General features: G+C 35.0%; 1 protein-coding gene across 2 annotated transcripts in view; it reads right to left on the bottom strand.

Annotated features, from left to right (window-relative positions):
• Nucleotides 1–27,532, bottom strand: part of snx29 (sorting nexin 29) — a 265,933-nt gene that overhangs the window by 109,941 nt on the left and 128,460 nt on the right. Inside the window, exons 16-18 of one of the 2 annotated variants that reach the window (XR_015504021.1) lie at nucleotides 16,539–16,689; nucleotides 9,237–9,344; nucleotides 8,721–8,802 (exon numbers count right to left, since the gene is read on the bottom strand). Coding sequence is in view for 1 of the 2 variants with exons in the window: in XM_087276140.1 (XP_087132266.1) it covers nucleotides 8,721–8,802; nucleotides 9,237–9,292; nucleotides 16,573–16,689 (255 nt within the window). In the remaining variant the exon portion in view is untranslated. The remainder of the gene's footprint in view (nucleotides 1–8,720; nucleotides 8,803–9,236; nucleotides 9,345–16,538; nucleotides 16,690–27,532) is intronic. The other variant, XM_087276140.1, reaches the window with a different exon arrangement.

Genomic DNA, 27,532 nt, shown 5'->3' with positions numbered 1-27,532 from the left:
CAGTGCTGATACTCGTGTAATATCACATACCAGCTAATCAGATTCGAGAACCAGACAGACATGTTGTATATATATATATATATATATATATATATATATATATATATATATATATATATATATATATATATATATATATACACTCAAGCTCAAAATTATTCATACCCCTTGGCAAATTCTGACAAGTTTTTGTTGAAATGTAGATAAAAGCTGCAAAATATTTTTTCCATAATGATGCCTCTTGTGGATCATATTATTATCTTTTGGGAGAACCCTGTGTCCATTTCGGTCAAAAGTAATTGCTGGTTGAATAAAAATAACTTTGAGTATGAATTTGCCAGAGGTATGAATATTTTTAGGCTTGACTATTTATATGTACACTTTCTGAATTGACACTCTTAATGTAAAAAAAGTAGATGTCTAATGTTTGAAATATATTGTTTGAAAACCAAATTAGGGGTAAAATTAACCTAATTTACTGACCTGTACTCACATAAAACACATAAGAGAATAAGTGATCAAACCCAATTTTTTAACATGCTTGAACTACTTTAAAACTTCTTACGGGTAAATACTAGTTGTTTGCTGGATAGCAGCAAAGACTTCATGTTCAAAATCAGGAATAATTAGTATTTTGTGGCTTCACTGTGATCATTAAATACTGCAGGGTCTTTTAATGTGTCATCAAATTATTCTGGTTATAAATATGCAAAAGAAATCAAGCACCCTTAATATTAGTGGATGTATATTAGATGCAATCCACAATTAATTAACCAGACCTGACTTGTACAGAATTATTATTGTTTCTCAATTTGGGCATGTAGTTACTCTTTTTTTTTATGAGGACAGATAATAGCCGTAGACATAATGTAGAGAACTGCTAATAAAAAATAAAAAAAACTTACTACTGTAGGTCAAGATTGATTTTCAGTGAGAGAAATGAGTAGAACAGGGAAGTATGGAGAAGCAGAAATTTGCACACACTGCCTCGATGATCCTGATGCCTGAGGAAACCTCATATATCACGCACTGTATAACCAAATCCATCATATTTTATGTGCACAATTATTTTACCAAAGGACAGATTTGCTACAGTATAATATTAATTTACAGTTGACTGGGTTTAAAAAATAACTCTTTATGTAATGTTTTTTCCTTCTTAATGCAAGAATATTAGTGAAACTTAGATATTTTTGCTCTTTCAGCACTTTATTAGTTGGTGTTTACAGTGTGATGATGCATATACTGTATAATATATATATATATATATATATATATATATATATATATATATATATATATACAAATACTAGTTGTTTGCTGGATAGCAGCAAAGACTTCATGTTCAAAATCAAGAATAATTAGTATTTTGTGGCTTCACTGTGATCTGTGATATATGTGATCACTGTGATATATACTGTATAATATATATATATATATATATATATATATATATATATATATATATATATATATATATATATAAAACATCATAGCTTGGTCCAAAGATCTTGACTGAACTGGTTAACATTTTGAACATATCTACACTTTAAGGCTCTGTTTTCACCTTCATTTAGTGTTGTCCACAGACAAATGAATGAAATGACAAATCAAATGAATTATTTTTATTATGACACATGTTGTGAGATTTTCCTTTATAACAAGCGCAGTAAATTTGATTTGCATTACACTTTAGACATTTTAGAGCAGCTAACCCAATTCAAATCAAACAATATAAAAATGGCTGAGACACACCAAGTCACCAGCCAAAACAACTCTGATTGGCAACAGCAATAGCTCGGCAATAGCAATAGTAGCTGGTGAAAAGGGATGCAGGGGTCTGACAACACGTTGAACCTGTCAGTCTGAGAACGACTCCTGGAAAACCCCCTATAGCGCCGAACATGTTCATACATATGGAGCAACAGGAGGTTGCAGTCTTTTCGTCTTCACCTCTGATGTCTTTGAAGAAAGAAGATATAAGGGAAGGCCAAGGAGGACAGAAAAACAAGGTGATGAAACAAGAGAAAAGTGTATTCTGTAAGCCACACAGCCACTGATGAGAGCTGCGATTGCTGCCTGCCACCATATAAAATCCCTTAATAAGACACAATCACTGCAGCGACTCTGATTTACAGCGGACATTTACAAAGGCAGAGCAGCACCATTAACACTTGAGACCGAGACCACAGATCACACACCATGGACATATCCGTACACACAACACAAGTCATTTCTGCAGGAGAAAAATAAAAACGTAAAAAAACACCAGCCTCTGTAAATCCACATTAGAACAGTCATTACATCCGCTTTTTTAATAACCCTTTCGGGCGAAATTGTATAAGCGTGGATGAGTTGTTTTAGGCAGCTGTTATATTTTTTCATTATGTGACATGAAACGGAGGAGGTAGAATTCTTCACAGCACAACAACGCTCTGGTAATATTAGTGCAGATCAATTACATTCCTTCTATGGAATCCAGCGGCAGCCTGATTTATTTTATAGAGGGTAATTTCCAAGCACAGTCGAGAGAAGCAGAAACACAAAAGTGGGAAATGGAGTTGCTGCAATTTTGGACGCTGGTGGTAATGTGCCATAATCTGCTGCCAAGAGATGCTTGACGCAGGACTCCAGACTGAAAAAAATTGACTCTGGAGCCACTGACTCATAAAATGAAACATTTAGGAGGCAGATGATTTTTTTGTGTGAGCTGGCAAATTATAGAATCACTTAATATAGATCAGAACGCACTGCCTTCTATGCTGATGTTCAGATTTATTTTTAAGTATTGCTATGGATTCACACACAGATGCATCACACTGCCTGACAAAAGTCTTGTCACCTATCCAAGTTTTAGAAACAACAAATAAAAACTTGACTTCTAGTTGATTTTTCGGTATCAGAAGTGGCTTTTATGAAAGGCAAAGGCCTCTAGATTATGCTTATTTTACCAAAATTAAATATGATCATGCCTTGATTTTTAATTATTTAAATAGTCAGTAAGGTCTGACTTTGCTTAGACAAAAGTCTTGGTACTTAACAGAAATAATATACAGTATAGAATATAAAGTCATGGTGCAGTGGAAAAATAATTAATATTGTGTATGACTTTTATGAGCTTGGAAGACTGCATCCGTACATCTCTGCAATGGCTCAAATACTTTTTAATAAAGTCATCTGGAAAGGCAAAGAAAGCGTTTTTGCAGGACTCCCAGAGTTCATCAAGATTCTTTGGATACATCTTCAATGCCTCTTCCTTTATCTTACCCCAGACATGCTCAATAATGTTTATCTCTGGTGACCAGGCTGGCCAATCCTGTAGCACCTTCATTGATTTCAGGACCTTTGATGTGGAGGCTGAAGTATGACAAGGAGTGTAATCCCGCTGAAAACTTTGCCCTCTCTTGTGGTTTGTAATCTGATAGGCAGCACAAATGTCTTGATACCTCAGGCTGTTGATGTGGCCATCCACTCTGCAGATTTCTCGCACACCTTAATACTGAATTTAACCCCAAACCATGATTTTCCTTCACCAAACTTGACTGATTTCTCAAAGAATCTTGGGTCCATGCAGGTTAATTTATAATAGAATAGTTCAATTAAAATTTCTTTTATTCATCAAGGAAGCATTAATTGTTTAAGTGACAGCAAACATTTTGTTTACAAAAGGATTATTGTCTGTGGAAAAAGTTCCTCTTTATCTTACTGATCATATAATAAAAAAAAAAAATATATATATATATATATATATATATATATATATATATATATATATATATATATATATATATATATATATATATATATATATATATATATATATATTTCCAAAGGACTTGGTGACAGAACATTGATATTTCACATTTAGCATTTTATAAAATTTAACATTTTGTGTTTATTCTTTATTTTTTTGTATCTTAAATAAGCATCCTTGGTAAACACAAGAGAAATTGCATATCTAATTTTTTTTTACATTTCTTAAAACATTTTAGGTATTTTTTACAGACCATAAATAGAATACCAGTGCATGTTTATTCAGTATATATTTGATGAATATATAATATAATATAATATAATATAATATAATATAATATAATATAATATAATATAATATAATATAATATAATACTGTATTAAAACTTAATGAAAACTCATTTAATAGTAAGAATAATATAAAAATTTTAAAACAACTAAAAATGTCAATATAATATACTGGTTTATTTTCTTTATTATATTTAGTTACTATATTCTAATATATCATGTTGTTTTGTTTTCTCCCCACCATATTAAAGACAGCAGATATGAGACAGGCAATGACGGTGGAGGAGGGCTGAAAATGGAACCAGTAAAGGACTTCATGAGCCAGTAATTGGAAGTCAGGTCAAGCACCTATATGTCATAAATGCAGACCTCTGAGCCACTATATGATTACTATATGGAGAAAGATGCTTTTAGCTCTCATTTTGGGACTGCATGCCGTCTGTTAGCAGGGGTTAACAGGTTCACCCTGGTCCTCAGTTCACACTTACATTTTCTCTCCTTTTTCTGTGTGCCCATGACAAACAGCAGTACGGGTTGTCTTGACCCCTGTAACTGCACTTATTCATTACTTTTCAAGAACAAGTTGTTCTGTAATCTATCAACAGAATATTTAATTCATGCAAAGATCTCCTGTGCTATTCTAATAATAAGTTTAAAAAATAAAATGCAAAAAAAATGCAAGTTCAATCAGACAAGCAGAAATCAGAAATCAGTTTTTGTTTTCATGTGGATGATCTCTGTCCCAGTCTTGCACACAAACTGAACTGCACTGAATTTTTAGTACAGAGTGTGTAAATGAAGCAATTATAGATGCCTGAGATGCTAAAGAATGACCACAGATATAAAACTGATAAAATGCTACACCGGAGCAAATGCGTGACTGCTGTCTGTGTGTGACAATCTTTCTAGCCAATTGAATAAGGACACATTTGTTCTGCCCAATCAGAATTGTGCAGCCGGACTAAGTGGAATACCCACAAAAAAAAAAAAAAAACATTCAAGTACGGAAGAGTAGGACGATCTAATCAATAAATGAATTTAAAAAAAAACGAACGTCTGTAATTTGGGAATATTGTGGTTTCCAATTCACAGACACCAAAAAAAATCAGGTAATTTTTAAGAGCTGTTGCAGAATTTTTGCCACTTAATGAGAAAATACAACAACCAGCACCTAAAAAAAGCACCACAGGCGGCCATATGAGGAGTGTCTTGCAAAAAAAGTCAACTGATTGCCAATGACATTTAATCTAGTAAATGCTGAGAGTAAGGTAATATGTTTTTAGTTTCTTTTTTAAATAACACTCACTGCAGTAGTAAGAAGCTATGATACATATTATTGAGCTGAATCTTGACTATGAAATAAATCGCAATCACGATATCTGTCAGAAAAATAGCAAATTAGAATTGAACAAAATTGATATCCGTTATGACACATTAAAACTCGTCACAGGCAGTGAGAGAGAAAGAGTTGTCCTTTTTTTGCTATTTCTGCAGAGAAATTCGTTAAAAAAAAAAAAAACATCTGTGGATTTATGCGGAATGATTTTAGGAGGATCATATCTAAAAACTTAATGTATAAAATCAACAAATAATACATTTTAAACTTTTATTTAATGTTTACAACGCAAATCCAATTTGATCCATTAATTTGGTAAACAAGGCAAGACTCATATAATATCTTTACTCAAAGACAGAAAATATTACTTTACAAACTGCATTGTAAAATAAATCATATAAACATTTTAATATTATTATTATTATATCAAAATAATATTAGTGAAATTCATTTAAAAACTGCATAAATATAAATTGAAACACATTTACCCAAGTAAATACATAGACTCAACAATAAGCTAAAAATCGGTGTAACTCTGCGGATTTCTGCACGCACAGATTCTGCGTAGCCAGCAACTGTAATAGCTCATAGTAACGTGTTAGCTTCTTCTTTGCTAATTTTTTGAGCATATCGAGCACATCGCCTCTCCAGTGAGGAACATGGCATGTTCTCGATATTATACAGAGAAAAGACTTTGTTAACTATGACACTGTGGTTACTACTTATGTTTGAGAAAAGTGCATTTATTTCAAATATTGACATAAACTGACTGAAAACAATTTTATAGTACACCTTTCAGCCAATCAGAATCAAGAATTTCAACAGACCATCTATTTATTCATAATACTTGTGCATCTGTTGATTTTATCTTACAGTATGTGTGGAAGATTTGGTTGCATTTGAAAATCCTGTCAACAAAAACAAAATAGTACCTGTGACAAACAGAGCAGCTCAGTGTTTGCCATGGGAGGAAAAACTGGAACAAATCCTAAATATTGCTGTTGGGGGGTTTTAATGAGGCTATCTATGAATGGAACACACTGTGTTCAGAAAAGCTCAGAAAATATGTTCTTTCTACATTTCCATATACCAAAAAAAACAATAACTCCATATATTCTTTACAGCAGCAGCAGCCAAGGAAAAGCTGTTATTCATGCTGTACTATAAGCAGCACAATCTACAGAAAGAAAGTCTGCATTTTAATTCAGTTTGTCTACTTTTTATTTTATGTGGCATAATTTCACTAAGCTAAAGGCATATCATTATGTTTTGACTTGAAACTATGAAAAATTTAGTTATTATCAAAATTATCAAAATTTAAATCACCACCTGCAAAAGCAAATGTATGTATGGTCTATTTATGTGGATCATGATTGCGGTGCAGTGGTTTCCTCTCATTTTAAATCCCAGCAGATTTAGCATGTGATAAAACAAATAAGCATCTTGTTTCTAGCTTTAAATTGGTCAATTTGCTTGTAAAAAATGATAATCAGCCATGAAAAACCAAGATCAGTTCATCAATACTCTGCAAGAAAGACAAGACGCAGGAATTTTCAAATTCGTATAAACATGTCGATGACATCAGTGTTCACATGAGAAGCACAACACCAGGAGTCATCAATCAAATGAGAAAATGAGAAGCCCTGATATACTGGCAGAAATCTAAAATAATGAAAAGCATTATCCATCTGTCATGCCTCTGAAAAAAAACAATGGATCTGTTTCTATAGGGATCCATTTCAAGGCCACACTCAAGGGAACACTCAGAGAAAATCGAAAAGCACTGTCAAAAGCAATTCACTCAGCAAAATCAACTAATACGTGGGGGCCACCAGCGCTACTTACAGGGCTCTCTTGGTAATCTAGACTGTTATAGAAAGTTCATGGGTCACTATTGTATGAAAACAGCAACATTACAAAGGTGTCATATCATCAATTCACCTGTGCGCCACTGTGTGTCAACCTGTCTATTGTGCAAGACACGGTGTACTTCAGATGGCCATTTTCTCATGCTGTCTCTTCTCATTTACTTTGGTTTTTCCAGTGGCACTCCAGATTTGCACATGTACAAATTTGTTTTGTGTTTGTGCTTGTGTTAACATCAAAATTACCAAGGATATATTGTTATTTTGATATAATCCTATTCAAATGAACAAATAAAAAAATAAAAACAATCTTTATTTAGAAAATAGAACTATAAACCCTAGTTAAGCCTTTATAATAGCTTTCATTGTACATCTTAGAATACATAATTATAACATTTTAATTTAATGCTTAGCCGATCATAAAAACAGATTGATAAAAAAGGAGGTATGCTGTTCTGAAATAATACCAGGACTCGGGAACGTTATATTGTTAGACCACCCGCTATCATTCAGATGACACCAGAGTTAACGGCTGCTACTGCATTTTATTTGGAAATTTATTCCCATGCCGCAAACATCTGATTGGTTCCCGCGGAAATGCAGACCTCTACTTGGTATGCCCAACACAACAGAGAAGCAAATATATTTACAATACAAAGTCAATGATATTTCCAACCAACCAAACTGGGTCAAATTAACAATAAATTGACAGAACTTGAAAGCAGTAAAGCTGTGGAAAAAAGTTTAGATAAAACTGTAACCGAAACGCATTTTGCTGCAGAGGGTCTCACAATAGAACACTTTTCTTAGAACTGATTTCCCAATTTGTTTACATTCACAAGACCATAAGTACATTTTTAAATGCATCTATGTTGTCTTTCATGCCAAATATATACATTTAGCCACAACAGCTGATGCAATATGCAGAGAATAAAGTAAAACTTTGCTTATTTTCACTTTCACATGTTTCACCTGTTTTGAATTTGAATGCCATTTCATTATTATTATTATTATTATTATTATTATTATTATTATTATTATTAATATTATTTTATTTATGCATTTACATTTAGTCATTTAACAGACCCTTTTGTCCTAAGTGACTTACATCTGAGGAGGCATTTACCCCATCTCCACCCACCACTCTTCGACTACGTCTCTGTCCCCACTACTGGAAATTTAAACTAAGTTGAGACGAGGTTCAGGTGATCTCAAGTGCTATTCATTTATTTATTTGACTTTTGATGGCATTTTTGTCACACCCCTCAATATTTTGTCCATCTGAAATTTTTCTGGGGGCAGGGGAGGGGAATAAAAAAACACAGATCAACTTGTTAAAGTCAGCTAACTTTCAGCACCCTGCAATCCAGCTGACGGAGCAATTCAATTACAAAGTGTGAGGAAAAAGTGTGCTTAAAAGAAGATTACAAATTTTCCGGTAGTACATGCTAGATTAAAATTTGATTAAAAAGAGCTACCTGATATACATGGTAGGCGTTGGCAGCCCGACCTTGAAGAAACACAGAGGGGATCCACACGTTGACGAGAGCACGTTGAGTTCTTCAAGATACAAGAAGATGAAAAAAAAAAAAAAAAACACATGAAGATAGTCTAATTAACTGAAGAGACATCGTGTAGCTATAATCACTTTATCTACTTATGGGAAAAAACAGAGAAATATTGATGCTGTTTGTCAAAGATAAAAAATAATAGCCTTTTTGTATGACAAAAGCAGTTTAACATCATTTCCTTTAGCCATTTCTGACATCTTTTCATGTACAAAGGTTATATATGTGTGGAAGATGTGCGTAAAGGCTCTGAATGTAAAAGCAAAAGCAGCGTTCAGCTTCACTATTTTTAGCACAGTGTTTTCAGAGGCATCGCTTGATGGAATTCCATACTATCGATCTGATCCTCAAAGGAGGCTCATGTACACCACCTCCAGTGTAAATATATAGAAATATAAAAAGAGCAACGAGTAGGAGGCCACTTACGTCTCAAAGTCAGAAAGGCTGGGGTCATCAGAGGTCTGGCTCAGGTCTCCTGGAATCTGTACAAAAATCAAAGAGCATCTGATTATAGGGAGCATTTGTTTTTACATCCTGCTGAGCTTGCTGATTAACACATACCCTTATAAACCGGTTTTCCTATCTGTTATAAAAGCATAATAATAATATAATATTTGCTAAAAATATATATATATATTAATAATTTGGCAAGTTTTGATTAAATTCTATTTATTTTGTGACCCATTTTCACACAAGCTATTCAATGGTTAAAAACACATGATTTTAATTATCATGAATATTTTTGTGAGAAAATGTAAAGAGGGATTTTATGGGGTTTAATTTGCTTGAGTTTATTCAGAACATGATCATGAGCCTTGTCAGAATGATTTAATTAATTCATCTACACTAATAAAAATATATAATCCATCATCGCTGTATATATAAGCATGTAAAATATTTTATACTTGCTCTTATGTCTTAAATGCAATGAGAAAAGACGTGTTTGAAATATATACATATTCACTACCAGCCAAATGTTTGGCCATTTTTGAAACAATATTTGTTATTGTTTTTGAAAATTTTGGAACGTTTTTTTTTTTTTTAAATAGCTTTACTAAGTCTTTAAGTAAAGTCACATGATTCATAATTATTCTGATATTATTCTAAAGCAGAGGTTCCCAAACTTTTCAGGCCGCGACCCCCAAAATGACAATGCCAGTGAGTCGTGACTCCCAATATATTCTGAGGTGGTTATAAATACAGAAACCTTGCATGCAATGGAGCACACTCACCAATGGACCCAAGTCTATTCTTCTTTTAATTTTTTTAATGTGTGAGAGCTGTAAATGGGCAACAAAGTTTTACCAGGTGTTATGAAATCTGCTGCATCTGACACTATTGCTGTGTCTTTAATATAATGTAATTACCACAGGGGTTGCAATCCAATAGAAATACGTAGTAACTATAAGCTATCATAGTAACTATATGGTATAAACGACGATATTTTTTCTCTTCAGTAGGTTATGGATAAAATATGGTAATTATTATGGTTTAATAAAAATAAATAGATTTTTGGAAATCACCAGGCGACCCCCCTTCATTGTCCCACGACCCCTCGGGGGTCCCGACCCCCACTTTGAGAACCATTGTTCTAAAGCAACATTTCAGTCCTGCTTCTTAGGAAACCATAAGTTACTATTAAAAAAGTACCATTAATCTATATTTTTTGTTCGTTTTTTTTTTTTTTTTGTTCACTTTTTCCCCATAATAAATGCAATAAATTGTTTAAAAGTGATATAAAAAAATGTTTAAAAAGTGCTGTTTTTAAACATTTTTGAAAGTTGTACTGTAAATCAGAAAGGAAAATATTTAAAATATATTGACATTAAAAAATATAAAATTATAATATAAAATAAAACTCAATTCATTTATCTTCTTTTGGCTTAGTCTCTGATTTATCAGGGGTCACCACGGCAGAATAAACCACCATTAACAACCACAACTATACTATTATGCAATTAACATTGTATTTTTTTAGTCAAATAAAGCCAGCCTTGATTAGTAGAGTCTGTTCTTTTCCGAAAGAACAACAAATCCTTATATGTTAAACTTTTAACTAGTAATATCTGCAAGATTTTGTCAAAACAAATCATATTTTTATGGTGAAACATCATAGAAACTTAAATTTGATCAAATCTGACAGCAAATAAGTTACGATACAGTATATTATTTAAATGAATTCAGTTCATTAAGAATTCACATTATCTATTCATCATAAAATCTATTTAAAATGATCTAAGTAAGCACAAATATAATAGAACTGTCCTTAACACTAAAAATGATAAGGCATGTTTATTGATCATTATGCTATTATATCTTCTGAAAAGATATTGCATTGCATACTGTAGATACTGCAAATAAATGATAAATATGTCAAATTAGAAAGGTTATTTTGAAATACAATAATATTTCACAGTATTTTAGTATATCCAAAATAATATTTCATCAGTGCAGAACATTGCGCAGAGATCTCATCTTGTGCCAGAAAACATAAATATGCTGTTTCTTAAAAAGATTAATTAAAATAATAAAAATAAAATGGAAAATTCCAAGATGAAAAGCGATCTTAGTTTGGCTCATTTAAAGATTTATTTATTTATTTTATTATCTTTGATTTGGAATTTGTTTCAATATAGCAATTTCATTTAATAATTTCATAAAAAATAAGTAACAAAGAAATAATAAAAGGGGACATGTTCAACACTACAAAATTCTGGGTTTCACACAATCGATTTGTACTGGGACAGCATGAAGGAATAAAGTTAACATATTCGTTTTTACATATTTAAGTTGGTTGAACATAAAACAATTATGTTGTCCTCTAAAACAACTCAAAAAATGTGGTTTCAGCTCATTTAATTGAGTAGTTTGAACAAACGGAAAAAAATATGTATTTATTAATAAATGTTTTGATTTTATTTATTTATAAATTTTATTATTTGGATGTAAATTTTGTTTCCTAAATGTTGTTAATATTCATTAAAAAAAATCATATTCTTTATACACCTTAAGCTCTCAATAACTGGCCATTTAGCTCTCATTCCTAAAAACATTTGAGCCCAAACAGGAGCAATGCTATAATCCTATTTGAGCGTTATCTCCTGGTGACGGTGTAGTAATGTCAGCATTTACAGGGCTCACAGACTGCTGAATGTTGGTAGCTGGAGAGGAACAAACACATGAGCCACGAAGACCAGATAAAGCATCCACCGTATAGAGTTGAGCACAGTTACAGAAGGCCATGGTTCAAAGCCACTGCCGTCAGATGCATCAAAAAGTAATCAGTGGCAAACAGATAAGCAGTGAACAGGAAAGAGAGACGAGGGATGGATGGATGGAAGCCATGAGGTGAAAACACAGAGTGGGCTGTGAGTTTGCCACCAGAGACACCCTGGTCAAATTAAATGAATACTTCATCCAAAAATGAAAATAGCTTTGGGAGGGTCGGTGCTCGCTGAACATTGTCCTCTGCAAAAAATGCTCTATATTATTTATATTTAGACCAAAAACAGGTCTGTTCTTTTAAACAAAGCTAATACATGGACTCTGAAGACTATAATATAATCTAATCTAATCTAATCTAATATAATATAATATAATATAATATAATATAATATAATATAATATAATATAATATAATATAAATTAATATAAAAGATGTTGCGATTTAATATACATAGAAAGTCTATGCAAGCAAACTAAACATTGATTTCTAAACCAGTTTAGTTTGATATTATTCATTTAAAACTTTATTAATTATTAATGGCCAGATCATGCAATTATTCATTCATTCATCCATTTATTTATCACTTTTCGCCTTAGTCCCTTTATTAATCAGGGTTCGCCACAGCACACAGCATATGTTTTACGCAGCAGTCACCCTTCCAGCTGCAACCTACCACTGGGAAACACCCATATGCTTTTACATTCACACACATACACTACGGACAATTTAGCCTACCCAATTCACCTACACCACGACTTTAGACTTGTGGGGGAAACCGGAACACGAGGAGAACATGCAAACCCCACACAGAAACGCCAACTGACCCAGCCGAGGCTCAAACCAGCGAGTTTCTTGCTGTGAGGCGAACATGCTACCCACTGCGCCATCATGCAGCCCTATCATGTAAATAATTAAATAATAAAAAAAAATTAATAGCTTGCCAGTTTTACAGTGAAGGCATGTCTCAGGAAATTTTCTTTTAAAACATCAGTTCATCCAAAAATGAACACTAATTTATAATTTAGTCAAATACAATCCAAAGTCAATCCAAAACAACAAAAAAAAAATATCATCCAAATTAAATGTGCAAATGAATTGTGATTAATTTTAATTTAATATAATTAATTGCTACATCATGTCATTAATATTCATTCAAAAATCTCATTGCTTGACAGCCCTAGTGAAAACGTCTTTGAGAAAAATCAAATATTAGTTCATCCAAAAATGAATATTGATTCATCAGTAACTTAAACTTCTGTTATTTTAACATTAACATTTAAGATTTATTTTAAATAATAATAATAATAATAATAATAATAATAATAATAATAATAATAAAATACCTACATTATTCATTCAATCATTATTATCCACCAGTAGAAATTATGTTTGGCTTCATCACATTATTAGATCCACATCATGTATGTCACAAAAAACCCAAACACATTTAACATTATCACAAAGATCACATTAAAAACGGAAATACCCATATTCATGCTTAAACCTTAGCATTTAAATTTATAACGGCAGCTAGCACAAATGACATGTGATACACATTATTCGTTATTGAGGCTGCCTGAAATGTCTTTTTGATGGCTGAAATGTTTTATTTAAGGGTCTTCAGTAATGACATGTGCTTTCTGTTTAATTCTCACAATTTAGTTAGTATTTATGTTTCACCTAAAACTGCACTGGCAGTTTTTACTTGATAGTTTTTGCTTTTCTTGTCTGGCAGTAATCCATACTCCGCAATCATGTTAAAACTTACAACACTTTCGCAAATTCTTACACATCTCCAAAATAAGTTGCCTCTAATATACTGGAATATATAACTACTTTTCCAGCAATTGTAAATTTGCTAACATTAAAGGTGCAGTAGGTGATCTGCCAAAATGCTAACCGCTTAGCATATTATCTTTGGTCGGCGGGGAGGGACTGTGATTCAAAGCCACACCCCTGAAATCGCGAGCGCCCGCACCGCGTCACAACAGCAGACAGACAACCGACTAGTTCATGTCATTCGCCAGTTAGTTAGTGCCAGCACCATGCAGAAATTACATTTATTACTTAGCCACACTTACATGCTATTTCAGAGCGAATATTCAGAGTAGCACGGTAAACAGTATAGGAAAGCTGTCATTGTTCAAAAATGACCCAATGTGAACATAAAAGCAACTTCAGCCCAATAAAGCAGGTTAGGCGGAATAGCGCTATTTACTGATGTTTTGTTGTTAAACTAAATATAAATCTACATTATTGATGCTGTAAAAAGACCTTATGAAACTGAAAATAATCACATCAATCTTTCACCGGGAGTGAAAGTGGCTGAATAACACGTCTGTGCCTATACGTTAGGTCATTTATAGCAGAACACAATCTAACATAAGCTTAGCCTGACTAAAATAGTTTTAAAACAGAACATTACCGGTCTAACAGTAATACTTCAGCCATGGTGTCGTTCTTCCTCCAGGGTGCTAAAGTAACTCCAATATTGATTCAGGTTTTTAAAAGTTTCAATTCAGCATTTGATTTCTCCCGGTCTGTCTCGTGACGGCGCCGCCGCTTATGCAGACGGGTACGCACGAATGGCGGATCTGCGTGAACAGATGCGCAGAAGTCAGAATCTACATTTGCTGACAGACAGTCTGAGCTGCTTTTCGGAATTATGGGAGATGTCGGTCGGACATTTTTTAGTTTTATGCCTTACCCAGAATATAAAAATACATATAAATACATTTAGATCATTTAATGTAATCATTACTATTGGACTGTGAAGAGACTTTTAACCAGCACAACAAAAAATGTTTCTGAAGACACTTACCTACTGCACCTTTAAATGTTCCTACATATTTTAAACTTACAACTGTCTCTATTTAATGACCCTCAAATGACCAGAGGTTCCAGCACTTGGGTAAGAACTAATTTGTTTCTGCTAACCATATCCCTGTTACCATATCCTTGGTTTTGCTACAGTACGACTTTAAAGTTTAGCTCTAGGTGTTAAATGTCCCCCAATTTAATGAGAGTTGGAGGCAAAATAGCAACATGACAGCCAAATATGACCAAAAATAAGTGAATTTATTTACAAAAGTGAAAAGATTTCATACAGCAAATCAATATGTACAAGTTAAAGTATCTGAAAAAAGAAAAATAAATCAATTAATGTACAGTATGATTCTCAGGGAAAGAGGATTTCAAATGGCACCAAATAAAAGAAAGCAACATAACAAAAAAAAAACCCAGCAGGCTAATGGACTATAAGCACAGCTAGTGTTTTTCAGCCAATGGTGAACTTCCAGTGAAAGCTTTATGTGACTATTTTCAATTTTACGAGGTTCCTTTTACAGCATCTGTGTTGTAATGTAATTAAAACACAAACAGTTAAATACACATAGTGGGTAGCACAATTGCCTCACAGCAAGAAGGTCGCTGGTTCGAGCCCCTGCTGGGTCAGTTAGTATTTCTATGTGGAGTTTGCATATTCTCCCCATGTTGGCGTGGGTTTCCTCCGCATGCTCTGTTTTCTCCCACAAGTCCAAAAACATGTTATATAAAGTAGGTTAAATGAATAGGCTAAATTGTCCGTAGTGTATGTGTGTGAATGATTGTGTATGGAAGTTTCCCAGTGATTGGTTGCAGCTGAAAGGGCATCCGCTGTATAAAACATATGCTGGATAAGTTTACGGTTTATTCAGCTGTGACAACCCCAGATTAATAAAAGGACTAAGCTGAAAAGAAAATAAATGAATGAATAAATAGACCTAGGTATCCATTTGATTGTTAATTCACTAAAATAAAAAAAAGAACGTTTAAGTGCAGGCACCGTTGTTAGCAGCAAGCTAGCGCAAAAACTATATTATACCCTCTTTATATTATATTTAAGCCAGGCAGTGAAGATCTCAGTTTTTGAAAGAAATCAGATCTTAAATGCAGTGATTTTGTATAGGATGACAATTAACTGGAAGCACTGGGGCTGGCTGACTGAAATTAAAAGGGTGTGTGCATACTGTACACCCCATTGTATTATATTGAAATGTATCTCTTCAATGAACTAATTTTACACCAGTTATGAAGCAAATGTAAATGAATAAAATACAAGGTTTCTCCCTCTATTCCGTTTTGTTCAACCAGCCAACAAATGCCAGCCACAACATCTGCATATTTATATAAATTAAAACTTAAATCCTGGATTCTTTAAGTTCATTTGTGTAAAGGCAATAAAATGCATTCTTGTGAAACTCCTGCATTTACAATGATTGGTTTAGACACTATATTGGTGAAAGCTACTTTTTGAGGACGATTTAAAAGAGCATGCCCTTCTGCCCTTATCTGACTGCTTAGGTAAATGTGTCCATTGGAGACACGGGAAAGTAATGGGGTATCGGCAGAGACAGCTAATGATGGAAGAGGGGGCAGACAGTGATCTGCCCAGAGCGGCTGGACTGCAGAGATAGACGAAAAAGAGCAAAGCACTCAGTGAAGCTCTGGTTTCACACACCCACAGAGAGGCCTGAATGTGTGCCTGCATGAGCTTACCGGGCCGCGCAGGTCGATGAGCTCCTGTCTCATCTGGGCGATCAGGTTGTCTTTGGCCATGAGGGAGCGGTAAAGCCTCTCATTAAACTCGATCAGCTCTCCGTGCATCTCAGCCACCTGAAAAACACAACACAGTAGCTATGTTTACATCATCCATCTATGTGTTTTTTTAAACTTATGTTGCATAATCAAACTTAAGCCTTGATTTTCACTCACTTAAATGTTTTGTGAAATCCCTGGTAAATGTGACTACGTTTACACAGACATCAGCAATCTTATCACAGACATTAGTTAATCTGAATAAGACAATAATATTATTTATTGATTAAAATGTTTACATGAGTTGCTTTTTGAATGTTCCTTTCATGTTCCCGTTTTACATGTTATAGTACATAGTTAGATTAACATCATTACGTCACCATTCAACGATAGTTTTTGCCGGTGTTTCACGCAACAACAGTTTGTGTTCGTCATGGCACCATATGTGATCACATATCATTTTTGTGATATGTGAAGTTAAACTGCAGTTAATTTCTAACACTACACATGCAAACACATGACATTGGATACAAAGTCATTCACTCATTCATGCCCCTATAACAAACTCTGAAGTACTGGATGAAAGCAAAGTCATTGCTTCCCTCTCGCACCAAAAATGTGCTCTCTTGCTTGAAGACATTGTCATTTGTTTGTCGTCAAAACCCTGACCACCATGGGTGAATCTCGTCACAAAATGTAAAAAGTACTACAAATTGCTAATAGTTTGATTTATGTGTTTACATGACTGTATTGTACTTTAATAACAGGACTAAAATAGGAATACTCCATATGTCTTAATACGATTTTGTAATCAATAATCGCTGTTTACATGGTAGACTCTTCATCAGAGTATTGTCTTAATGGTATTAAAGTCACAGTGTCCATGTAAACACGGGCAAAGTGAATAATCAAAAGTGCAATCAGAGAGATGACAGTGACATGACAACATGCAACCAATAAGAGAGCAAGATACAAGGAAGTGGGGAGTTTAGGAAAGACTTATGGACCGCAATTTCAGAATAAATAAGCTTTTCAATACCATTAAACAGAAACATTTGCTTCAGCAGCAGCTCAACTCTGATCTAACGTGTGATGTTGAGTTATTTCCATATAACCTCTCGAGTGTGAAAGAGACAATGGCTGTGTCCGAAATCACCTACTACTCAGTAGTTACTACATTTGAAAATGAATTTACTATAAAGTTGTTAAAAAAGTATGTTCTATACTGTATGAATGTGAGTAGAATGAATGAAACTCGGATGTACTACATCCGCCATTTCCCATAATCATCCTACTCGCGTCAGTTGCAGAATTCTCTCACATGGCATCATGGAAAAGCGTAGTGTCAATCAAATGTGCACTTTATAATCTCTCCTGAGTATGTACTTCTTACATACTCACATATTCTATAAATTGGGACATATTACTCTGCTCGCATTGTGTAATATATAGTAAGGAAGTATACGATTTCAAATGCAGCCCATGTTGTCGGTGTTTCTGCTGTAGTCATGCCGTGTGAATCCTCCTGTCACTGATCCATCTTGCGGTATGACCACAGCAGCAACTGAACGCTACACCAGACAGTCGTGCAGCGAGAAAAAACTGCGATCCAACAACTTTGAAAAACAAGCAGTGTGTACTCGGCATAAGACTGAAACTACTTAAGGTTTACTCTTACAACTTGAGAATAAGATACATGATAAATAACTTTTATCATGTTATTATGGAGAGTAGTTGCAGATCAATGGTCACAATGGACAGATCATTTCACTTATATTCATGACTTGTAAGTTTATTAAGTTCAATTCAATTCAATTTGTTTATTTCTATAGTGCTTTTACAATGTAGATTGTTTCAAAGCCGCTTACCATAGAAGTTCTAGTCCAGACTTCATAGTTAAAATTCAGTTTAGTGTGGTTTAGATTTCACTACTGAAAGTCCAAACTCTGAGTAAACACATTCAAGCGCAGCTCCACAAATCCCAAACTAAGCATGCCAGTGGTGAGGTAAAAAAACTTCACCAATTGACGAAGTGAAGGGAAAAAAATGTTGAGAGAAACCAGGCTCTGTTGTGCACAACCATTTTTCCTCTGGCCAATCTTCATGTGTGGAGCTACAGTCTAGGTGCCGGAGGCTGGAGAACGCTGGATGTCCATCGTGAAGAACTGTAGGTGTGAGTAGGTCACCGGGTGCTATCTAAAGTCAGAAAGGGATTCTGTATGTTTCACTTTGCTGATTGCCAGTGAAAAATTGTTTGCGTATGATTGCTACATACAGTCTTGAAAAATGCGGATAAGCAAGCACAAGTGAAAAGCGTCCTGGTGTGAACGACCCCTAATTCTCAAACTCTTGATAAATACGGGGCCCATCTCAATTCAATTACGCAAACACCAAAGTAAAATTCTTACAATAGCTTTGTATAAGTAACTCCTATAACTGTTTTACATAATTGCTTTGACAAAGATCAGATTAGGTTATGAGGTGGAGTTTTATCATGCGGGGCCCCCATCATGTGGGACCACCCCCGCAGTGCATGCCCTGCCACTGGAGATGAGTTTGTTACTGTGTGTCGTCTGCCACTCATTTAATAGGGATAAAATGGATAACATGGTTTCTCAGTTTGCAGAAATAATCAATTATTTTCTTGCAAAACAAAAATCGAATATGTCACACTATTGTCCGCAGAAATTACTTTCATTTTTTCTTTCACATGGAATGGAAACTGTATTTTATTCTCAAAATTTTTTATGCAATATTATAATTTTGTGCATAATTTAAATTCACAAGTTTGAATGGAAACACAGCTACTGACAATCAAGAGCCAAACTCTCTGCTTAAACAGCTCGAGTGCTCTGCGGCTGGTTGTAGTAAGTGACATTTCTTAAGGGATTGCTGGGTTTTGACTCTCAGGTGTGAAAGTGTTGAGGCGTTGAGCCTTAACTGCTCGTTACAGCGAGTCCCACACCTGCCCGGCGACTCGTCAGCTGTCATTTAGAGAAAGTGACACAGACACGGAGGCAGAATCCAGTCTGCGATTCACTCGCATTCATTTGTTTATGGAAATCATATGTCAGGGTATATTTGGGTTAGCGGCCTTTTGCCTGACAGACACATCATGTCACTTTTTGACATGTTTGTCCTGGTTTCCCAGACCGCACCTGGCCAGACAAACAGCCAAGAATGTGTCAAACAAAAAATGAATAAAATGAGTAATGCACAATCTTGAAAGTCAAAGTAATTGATCTAAGATTGAAAATTTTGAAATATTTTTTGAAAAAATAAAAAATTGTATTATTTTGTTTGTTTGGCTTACATATGTTGCATGTACATATATACTGTTTTTACGTGTATTAATGTGAATAAAATGCATTCCGACAATTACTATAGTTGCTTGGTTCCTCTTATGCAATTGGTCCCAATTAAATATTCTATATATACACTCACTGGCCACTTTATTAGGTACACCTTACTAGTACCAGGTTGAACCCCCTTCTGCCTTAATCATTCGTGGCATAGATTCAACAAGGTACTGAAAATATTCCTCAAAAGATTTTGATCTATACTGACATGATAGCATCACGCAGTTGCTGCAGGTTTGTCGGATGTACATCTATGATGCGAATCTCTCGCTCCACCACATCCCAGGCTGCTCTATTAGACTGAGATCTGTTGACTGTGGAAGCCATTTGAGTACAGTGAGTACAGTAAGTCAAACTCATTGTGATGTTCAAAAAACCAGTCAGATATGATTCGCGCTTTATGACATAGTGAGTTTTACTGGTGGAAGTAGCCATCAGAAGATGGGTACACTGTGGTCATAAAGGGATGGACATGGTCAGCAAGACTACTCAGGTGAACTGTGGCATTAACATGATGCTCAATTGGTACCGATGGGCCCAAAGTGTGCCAAGAAAATATTCCCCCACACCATAACAACACCACCAGCAGCCTGAACCTGATACAAGGCAGGATGGATCCATGCTTTCATGTTGTTGATGCCAAATTCTGAGGCTATCATCCCAATGTTGCAACAAAAATGGAACCTCATCAGACCAGGCAACATTTTTCAATCTTCTATTGTCCAATTTTGGTGAGCCTGTGTGAATTGTAACCTCAGTTTCCTGTTCTAAGCTAACAGGAGGGGCAGCCGGTGTGATCTTCTGCTGCTGTAGCCCAATCAACCTCATTTTCTATTTTTTGGACCACTCTCTGTATAGTAAACCCTGGAGATGGTAGTAAGTGACAATCCCAGTTAATCAGCAGTTTCTAAAATACTTAGACCAGCACGGCGGGCACCAACAACCATGCCAATCTTACTTTTAAGACTTTAGGTTTTTAGGAGAAAATGTATTCTGCCTAACCCAAACAGATAAAATAAGGGTTCAACTTCACATTTCATGCCATTTAGGTTGATAGTATAAAGTTGCAAACATTAAAATACATCAGATTGCAACTGATATAGACACAATGCTTAGATATTACAAAAACAACAACAGCAAAAACTCAAAACAGTACTGAATGAGAAGGTGGCAGCCTTAAAGAACCTCTCAAAGCAGCTCTACAGAACTACAGAAATAGCTTCAAAACTTTTGTAATTGATTGTCAGGCAGGGGCCTCTATCTGGCTACTTCACTGCCTAATGCAGTGCTTTATATAGCACCTAGCAGTTCACAGCATTAAATCCATTTCTCTAAGTCTTTTTTTAGCAGCTTGTCAAAAATAGTGACCCTTTCAACACATTAAAAGAGCGTTAAGCCTCAAAGTATATAATTTACAGCAACTATAAACCTCACTTGTCATGAAAGCGCCTGAAACTGAAGCATACACTAATAAAAGCACACACTACTAAAAGAGTAACCATATTAAAACAGGGAAAATTATAGAGTTATAATATATAGAGTTTGGTCATATTTACACATCCAGATCGATAAATGTCATCCATGCTAAGTATTTTTCTTATATTGTATTTTCAATTTCTGTTAAACATATCCTTGTATGAACCTCTGTATAGTAAAATTGTATTCATTCCTGTATAATATTAGAACTTTTTCCAACAAAAGGTTCTCAAAGAAAACATTTTAATTCGAAGAAATATTTTGATATATTCTTCTTTGATATACAATAATTACATGTAAATTTTAAAAACACATTATGTGTTAAAAGCAGTGGCGCAATAGGAAGTGCTGTCGTCTTACAGCAAGAAGGTCACTAGGTCGAGCCTCGGCTCAGGTGGCGTTTCTGCGAGGAGTTTGCATGTTCTCCCTGCATTCGCGTGGTCAGGTTTCCCCCACAGTCCAAAGACATGCAGTACAGGTGAATTAGGTAGGCTAAATTGTCAGTAGTGTATGAGTGTGTGTGTGTGGATGTTTCCCAGAGATGGGTTGCGGCTGAAAGGGCATCCGCTGAGTAAAAACTTGCTGGATAAGCTGGCGGTTGATTCAGCTGTGGGGACCCCAGATTAATAAAGCGACTAAGCCGACAAGAAAATGAATGAATTAATGAATGTGCCATAATTTCTTATTTGGTACACTGATATGTGTTGGCTTACACTGAAGTTATTTTATTTTCAAGATCTGAGCTGAACTATCTGCTGCTGCTTTCAGTAGAATGATACTCAAATTGTTAGCATTTACACTGAATAAAGCACATGAGATGTTATCTGACGTGATCATTGTCAGTTTTCTGTTGTTCAGCTGCAAGAAATAGAAGTCGTTTCTAAAATATAAATGTCAGGTGTTGGTTAGAACAAAAACTTCTTTTAATATGGAAAATATTCCTTCAATCACATGTCGTTGCTTTTATTTAGAACATGGTTTAAATCAGCCTTAAATCAGCCCATAGGCTTGGTAGTTAACACATTGCTGTTGGTGTCGTCAATCTGGCAACCTGTGCTTGAGTTTAATTTGAACCAGACGTGCAATACCTAGTTCAACCACTGGGTGTCAAACGTACATACTGCACCTTTAAGCTAAATACTAGTATCTAAAACATCTACAAAATATTATACAGTCGTAATGGCAAAGACAAAAGCAATTAGTTATTGGAAATAAGTTATTAAAATGATTGTGTTTAAAAATGTGCTCCATTAAACACCACTTGGTAAATATTTGAAAAAAAAAAAGAATATTTCACAAGAGGGCTAATCATTTTGGCTTCAACTGTATAAGCTAGCTTAAACTTCAGTTGTTGTAACACAACCCTCATTATGTTTAGTTTGTTTGTTCTGTTTAAAAAAAAATGATTAAAAAAAAACATCCCTGTTTCCAGGTCTCATTCAATATTACAATATTACAATATTCTCATTCATCACAATTTTTTATCTACGGCTATTTCGAACAGGGTTTAAAAAAAATGGAAATTAATTTTAAGCGTCAGGGAACCCAATTAATTCTCTGCAAGGAAGCGAGCTAATCAGTTTGTTGTTTAGTAAGCAATAAGCTGGCTCGACGGGTGAATTTTCCAACCTGCGTTGCCTGAGTGTTAGCGTTTGGGATTTATCTAAACAGGCGACAGGTTCATGCTCTTCACACGACGTTGCAAACCTCATTACTGGGCCTTAGCAGGAATCCGAGTGTGTGACTGTATCTGGATGTGCCTATTGTAATTATGGGCCGCCCCGGTTCTCCAGAGCGGATATCAAGAACACTGGATTTCACAATTATCCCTCGTCATTATGTTCCCATGAAGGAATAAAAACAATTGCTGAGAATACAAACACCAAGCAAAGCGCAGCATCTCTGAAATAAGTCAAAGCCGAGGTGAAATCCAATAAATGTCAAGAAGGATGAAAACGTGTGCATTTTGATAACACGCTCATAAGCACAAGCAGATAAGAGGATATTAACGAGCAGAGAGTTACAGGAGGGGATTTTTTTGTAGATTCTCTATGTGAGAGGATATAATAATATGCTGTGCATCTGACGTGTTTGAAAGATTTTATTTTTTTACCACTGAATAAAACAAACTCAAGCTGATTAAAGCTGATTTTAAATGGACAAAAACATAAAAAAAACAAATTGAAATGACATTAGATGCTTTCACATCTGTGGTTCAGTTCATTTGGCCTGGAATAAGGGCAACAAATGATAAGACCACACTGATTGCTTTGGTCCAAACCAGGGGCAGACTGGCCTCAGGGAGCCTGACGGTCGATCTGGCCTGCCACCGTGACTCTGGCCTGTCCGAATTAATGTGCGGGAAAATTCCAATGGAACTCTCGCAAGTAAACCAACCGGCAGACACGAAATGTTGCTTTTTACTATGGAGGGACGACTGTGCTGGCTGATTGTATCCCTGGTCATAGTATACTTTATAGTTTACATACATCACTTTAGACAAACTATCCATTTCGAGAATGTTTTCCAGCCGCAGCCACACAATGTTTCATTGCTAACAGCGAAGGCACAAGTCACTTCAGGAGGAGGCGTGACCTGCGTAAACTGCGACATGCTCATCTTCCTGAAATATTACCAACGATCCATCAGGTAATGTTTTTCCTTCTCCCTCTTTCTGTTTAAAATGGTTGGTAAAGCGCTGTGAACAAATATTTTTCCTCCACACCCCATAAGATGAGACAGCGCATCAGACTACGGCAGCTAAATTAGTCCAAAAGGGCGCAGTACTTTTTGCGGTTGGGTCTGTTTTATTTCGAATCATGTTCACACCACAAACGAACCGCTTCAGAGTTCGTTTGAAAGCATACTGAGCCACCTCCTCAAGAAGGTCTTGTTGTGTTTTTGGTGCGCACAATGCGATTGCTACATTCACACCTGCCCAAACGAATCACACCAAGATGGAAAACAAACTCTAGTGCAATTCAACTGAACTAAATATAGTATGAAAACAACCTTAATGATTCGGGTCATAATTATTTTCAACAAATCTGGTTGTTTAATGTTTTCATTAACTAATCTTTTAGTATTTGAGCAATAACCCAGCCGGCACACGACCGACCTTCAACGTTGAAATATGGTTGAAATAAGGTCAGATGTGTTTTGAACGTTGAAATAATGTTGATAGAACGTTTAATGTTGAACGGTTGATAAACTGCCTGCATATGACAAGGCTTCAACGTTGAAATGTGGTTGAAAATACATCAGTTGTTGCTTTAATGTTGAAACAATGTTGAATGATAAATGGTTGAAAAAAATAACAGAAATCCTTGTACAAATCAACGTTGACATTTTTTTTATCATGATTTGGATGTTGAATTAACATCATGGCTTCACCCAACATTCAACATGTTTGGTTACCATGGTAACGGAGGACTCGGCGCACGCGGCCACGCGCAGCGCTTCACTGCTGCAGTGCAGCAGAATTCAGAGGTAAGCGTGTTTTTAGATGCTTTAATGATTTATTTACCCCCCGATTTTGTTTTACACACAGTGTATCTTAAACGTGACTTTTGAGGTGTAGTGTTTCGAATTTTGAAGCATTTAAAACTTTCCAGTTTGGTTTTTAGTCTTGTTTGCGCTCCGGTGACGCAGCAGCTAACCTCGAGGTAATAGGTGCGTTCGACTTCATGCAGCGCTGCGCAGATCGATCGAAATCTGTCTTAAAGCGGTGCATTCTGGTTAGAAATCTTGTCCGGATTGATGCTGCGCCGACGCCACGTGACTGTCACATGTGGCATCAAAGTACCGCGACAGCGCTCCGAGATCAGACGACTGATTCAGACCGTGCAGCTTCTGAAGAGGGACTGCAGGAGCTTTGATGACGACACCGATATTACACGATTGGCCGAGTTCACCACATGACAACAAACACGTGTATTTCGGGTTTATAATTGGACAAATTCCGATTCAAAAGTTTCAAAACAAACAATTCACTTTTCACACCCTCTATCCTGTACACATCTTGCTTATTAAAAGACACCAATATTTACTGCAGTAATCATCTTTTGTTAAATAATCTGGTTATAAAGGTTAGCTTGTTTGCACAGGTTTATTTTTAACTTTTTTATACAGACTATTTACTGCATTCATCTCCATGAATGATTTAAATTATATATTTTAGTGAATATTTTAGTGAATAACCTACATAAGTCTTACAGACTTGTAATAAAATAATCATCATCATTGATCCTGCCACCCTAAAGCTCTCTTAACAAATTAAAGAACTATTTTATTAAATAATTATAAAATGGTTTTATATTATAATATAAATATATATTTTATTTCCTGTCTAGCAGTTTAAAGGCTACCTGCTCGTTCTGGGAAACTTCTACATCGCTCACTTATTTTACCTTTTGTTCTTTTCAACACAATCTTTTTGGATTAAAATGCTTTTTTTAAAATGCATTTATTATCCAAAATAATGTAATTTATTAAGACCTAATCAAAACACCTTGTTTTGCTTTTTACATTGGAAATTTTTATATCTATAAATGTACATATATGTAAACCCATTTTTAGCATATTCAAACAAGAAGTATTAGCCTAAAGGTTGATGTTTAACTCCTAGAATTTATGCTTATTGCTTTGTATTTAATAGACCTGTTCGTTTGTATGTTTATATTAACCTCTCATTTCCTCTTATTTCTCTCATGCTTTTGTTATATATTTTATTCATAACTCTCTCTTATTGTTTAAAAAGGAACTACAGTTTGTAGAAACTGTATTCTGTTTTATTTGTAAATGTTTTGTTGTTATAAATAAAAATAACAAAAAAATAATTATGATGACGCCATGTTATCGGTCATCATGACTGCAGCAACTTTGAGTCCCGAAGTGTCCAGCTGTCCGTCTTGACGGCTCCGTTTTCAACTCCGCCCCCGCCTGCGCTCGGCTAATCTCGTTGATCACCGGCTGCAGCTGAGCTTCATGTCGAACGCACCTAATGTCACATGTTTAACGTTAGTCTAAACGAGCGTTTTTATGGCAAATTCAAAGCGATAAACTCCAAACGCAGTTTAAAGTTACTGAGCAACGTTATAAAACAATATCCTTTTTATACGCTGTATCATAGTGTTATTATTACAAAGTGAACTGCTGTCGTTTTACTGTTGTTGTTGTTTTTGCTTTTAGACATGTAACTTACCCCAAAGACGCACTAACTTGCACAGCATTGAATGGAAAAGGCTTTGTCCATGTAAGTTTACTTTACCTTTAACTAAGCTAGCCTATCTGTTAAATCTTCTTGGTGCTTTGGTTGGTGATATTCTCTTTCTAATCTGTTTGTTTATTGATTGTTAGGCTATATTGTTATATTGATATTATTATTGTGAAATTATGTTGTGATGTTATACTATGTGACAGTATTGGGGAACAAATATGTATTTAGTGAGAAATTAATGCTTAAATTACACTTTGTATAGTAGCAGATAAGAGGTGTAATGGGTTTTAACTTTCTGGGTTTTCTGGAAGATCCAGTTGAGGGGCATCAAGAACACGCAGATGGCCTTAACCTGTGTCAGCCTGGACAGACTGCAGTTCTGCTACTCCACGCCAAGGCTTTTGTATGGATGTCTGACTACTACTGTGTTCTCTAAAGGTATTACTGGAATTTGTATTCATAAAAATAGTGATACATGTGTAGCAGGTCCAGTACATGTGATGTCATTGAGAAGTTGTTTTTATTAAATGTCATTAAAACACATAAATAAACATGCTATTTAAATAAATCTAAATATTAAAAACTTGAGGATTAAGATGAGAAATGAAATGTATCATCTGTCTTGCCAAAAGGGTCTACTTAAGAATTCTGGTGTTTTCCAACTGAAAGGGATAGTTCACTCAAGAATGAAAATTTACTCACATTTTACTCCCCAAATGGTTTAAAACCATTATGAGTTTATTTTGTTGAACACAAAAGAGGCTATTCTGAAAAAAACTAAAAACCTGTAAACATTGATAGTAGATGGTTATAGATTTCCAGCTTTCTTCAAAATATCTTCTTTTGTGTTCAACGTGGTCAGAAAATG

The sequence above is a fragment of the Danio rerio genome, chromosome 12 (assembly GCF_052040795.2).
Source record: "Danio rerio strain M-AB ecotype USA chromosome 12, GRCz13ab, whole genome shotgun sequence".
Lineage (NCBI taxonomy): Eukaryota > Metazoa > Chordata > Actinopteri > Cypriniformes > Danionidae > Danio > Danio rerio.
Note: the sequence above shows the minus strand (reverse complement) of the source record. Positions and strands in the feature narration are given on the sequence as shown.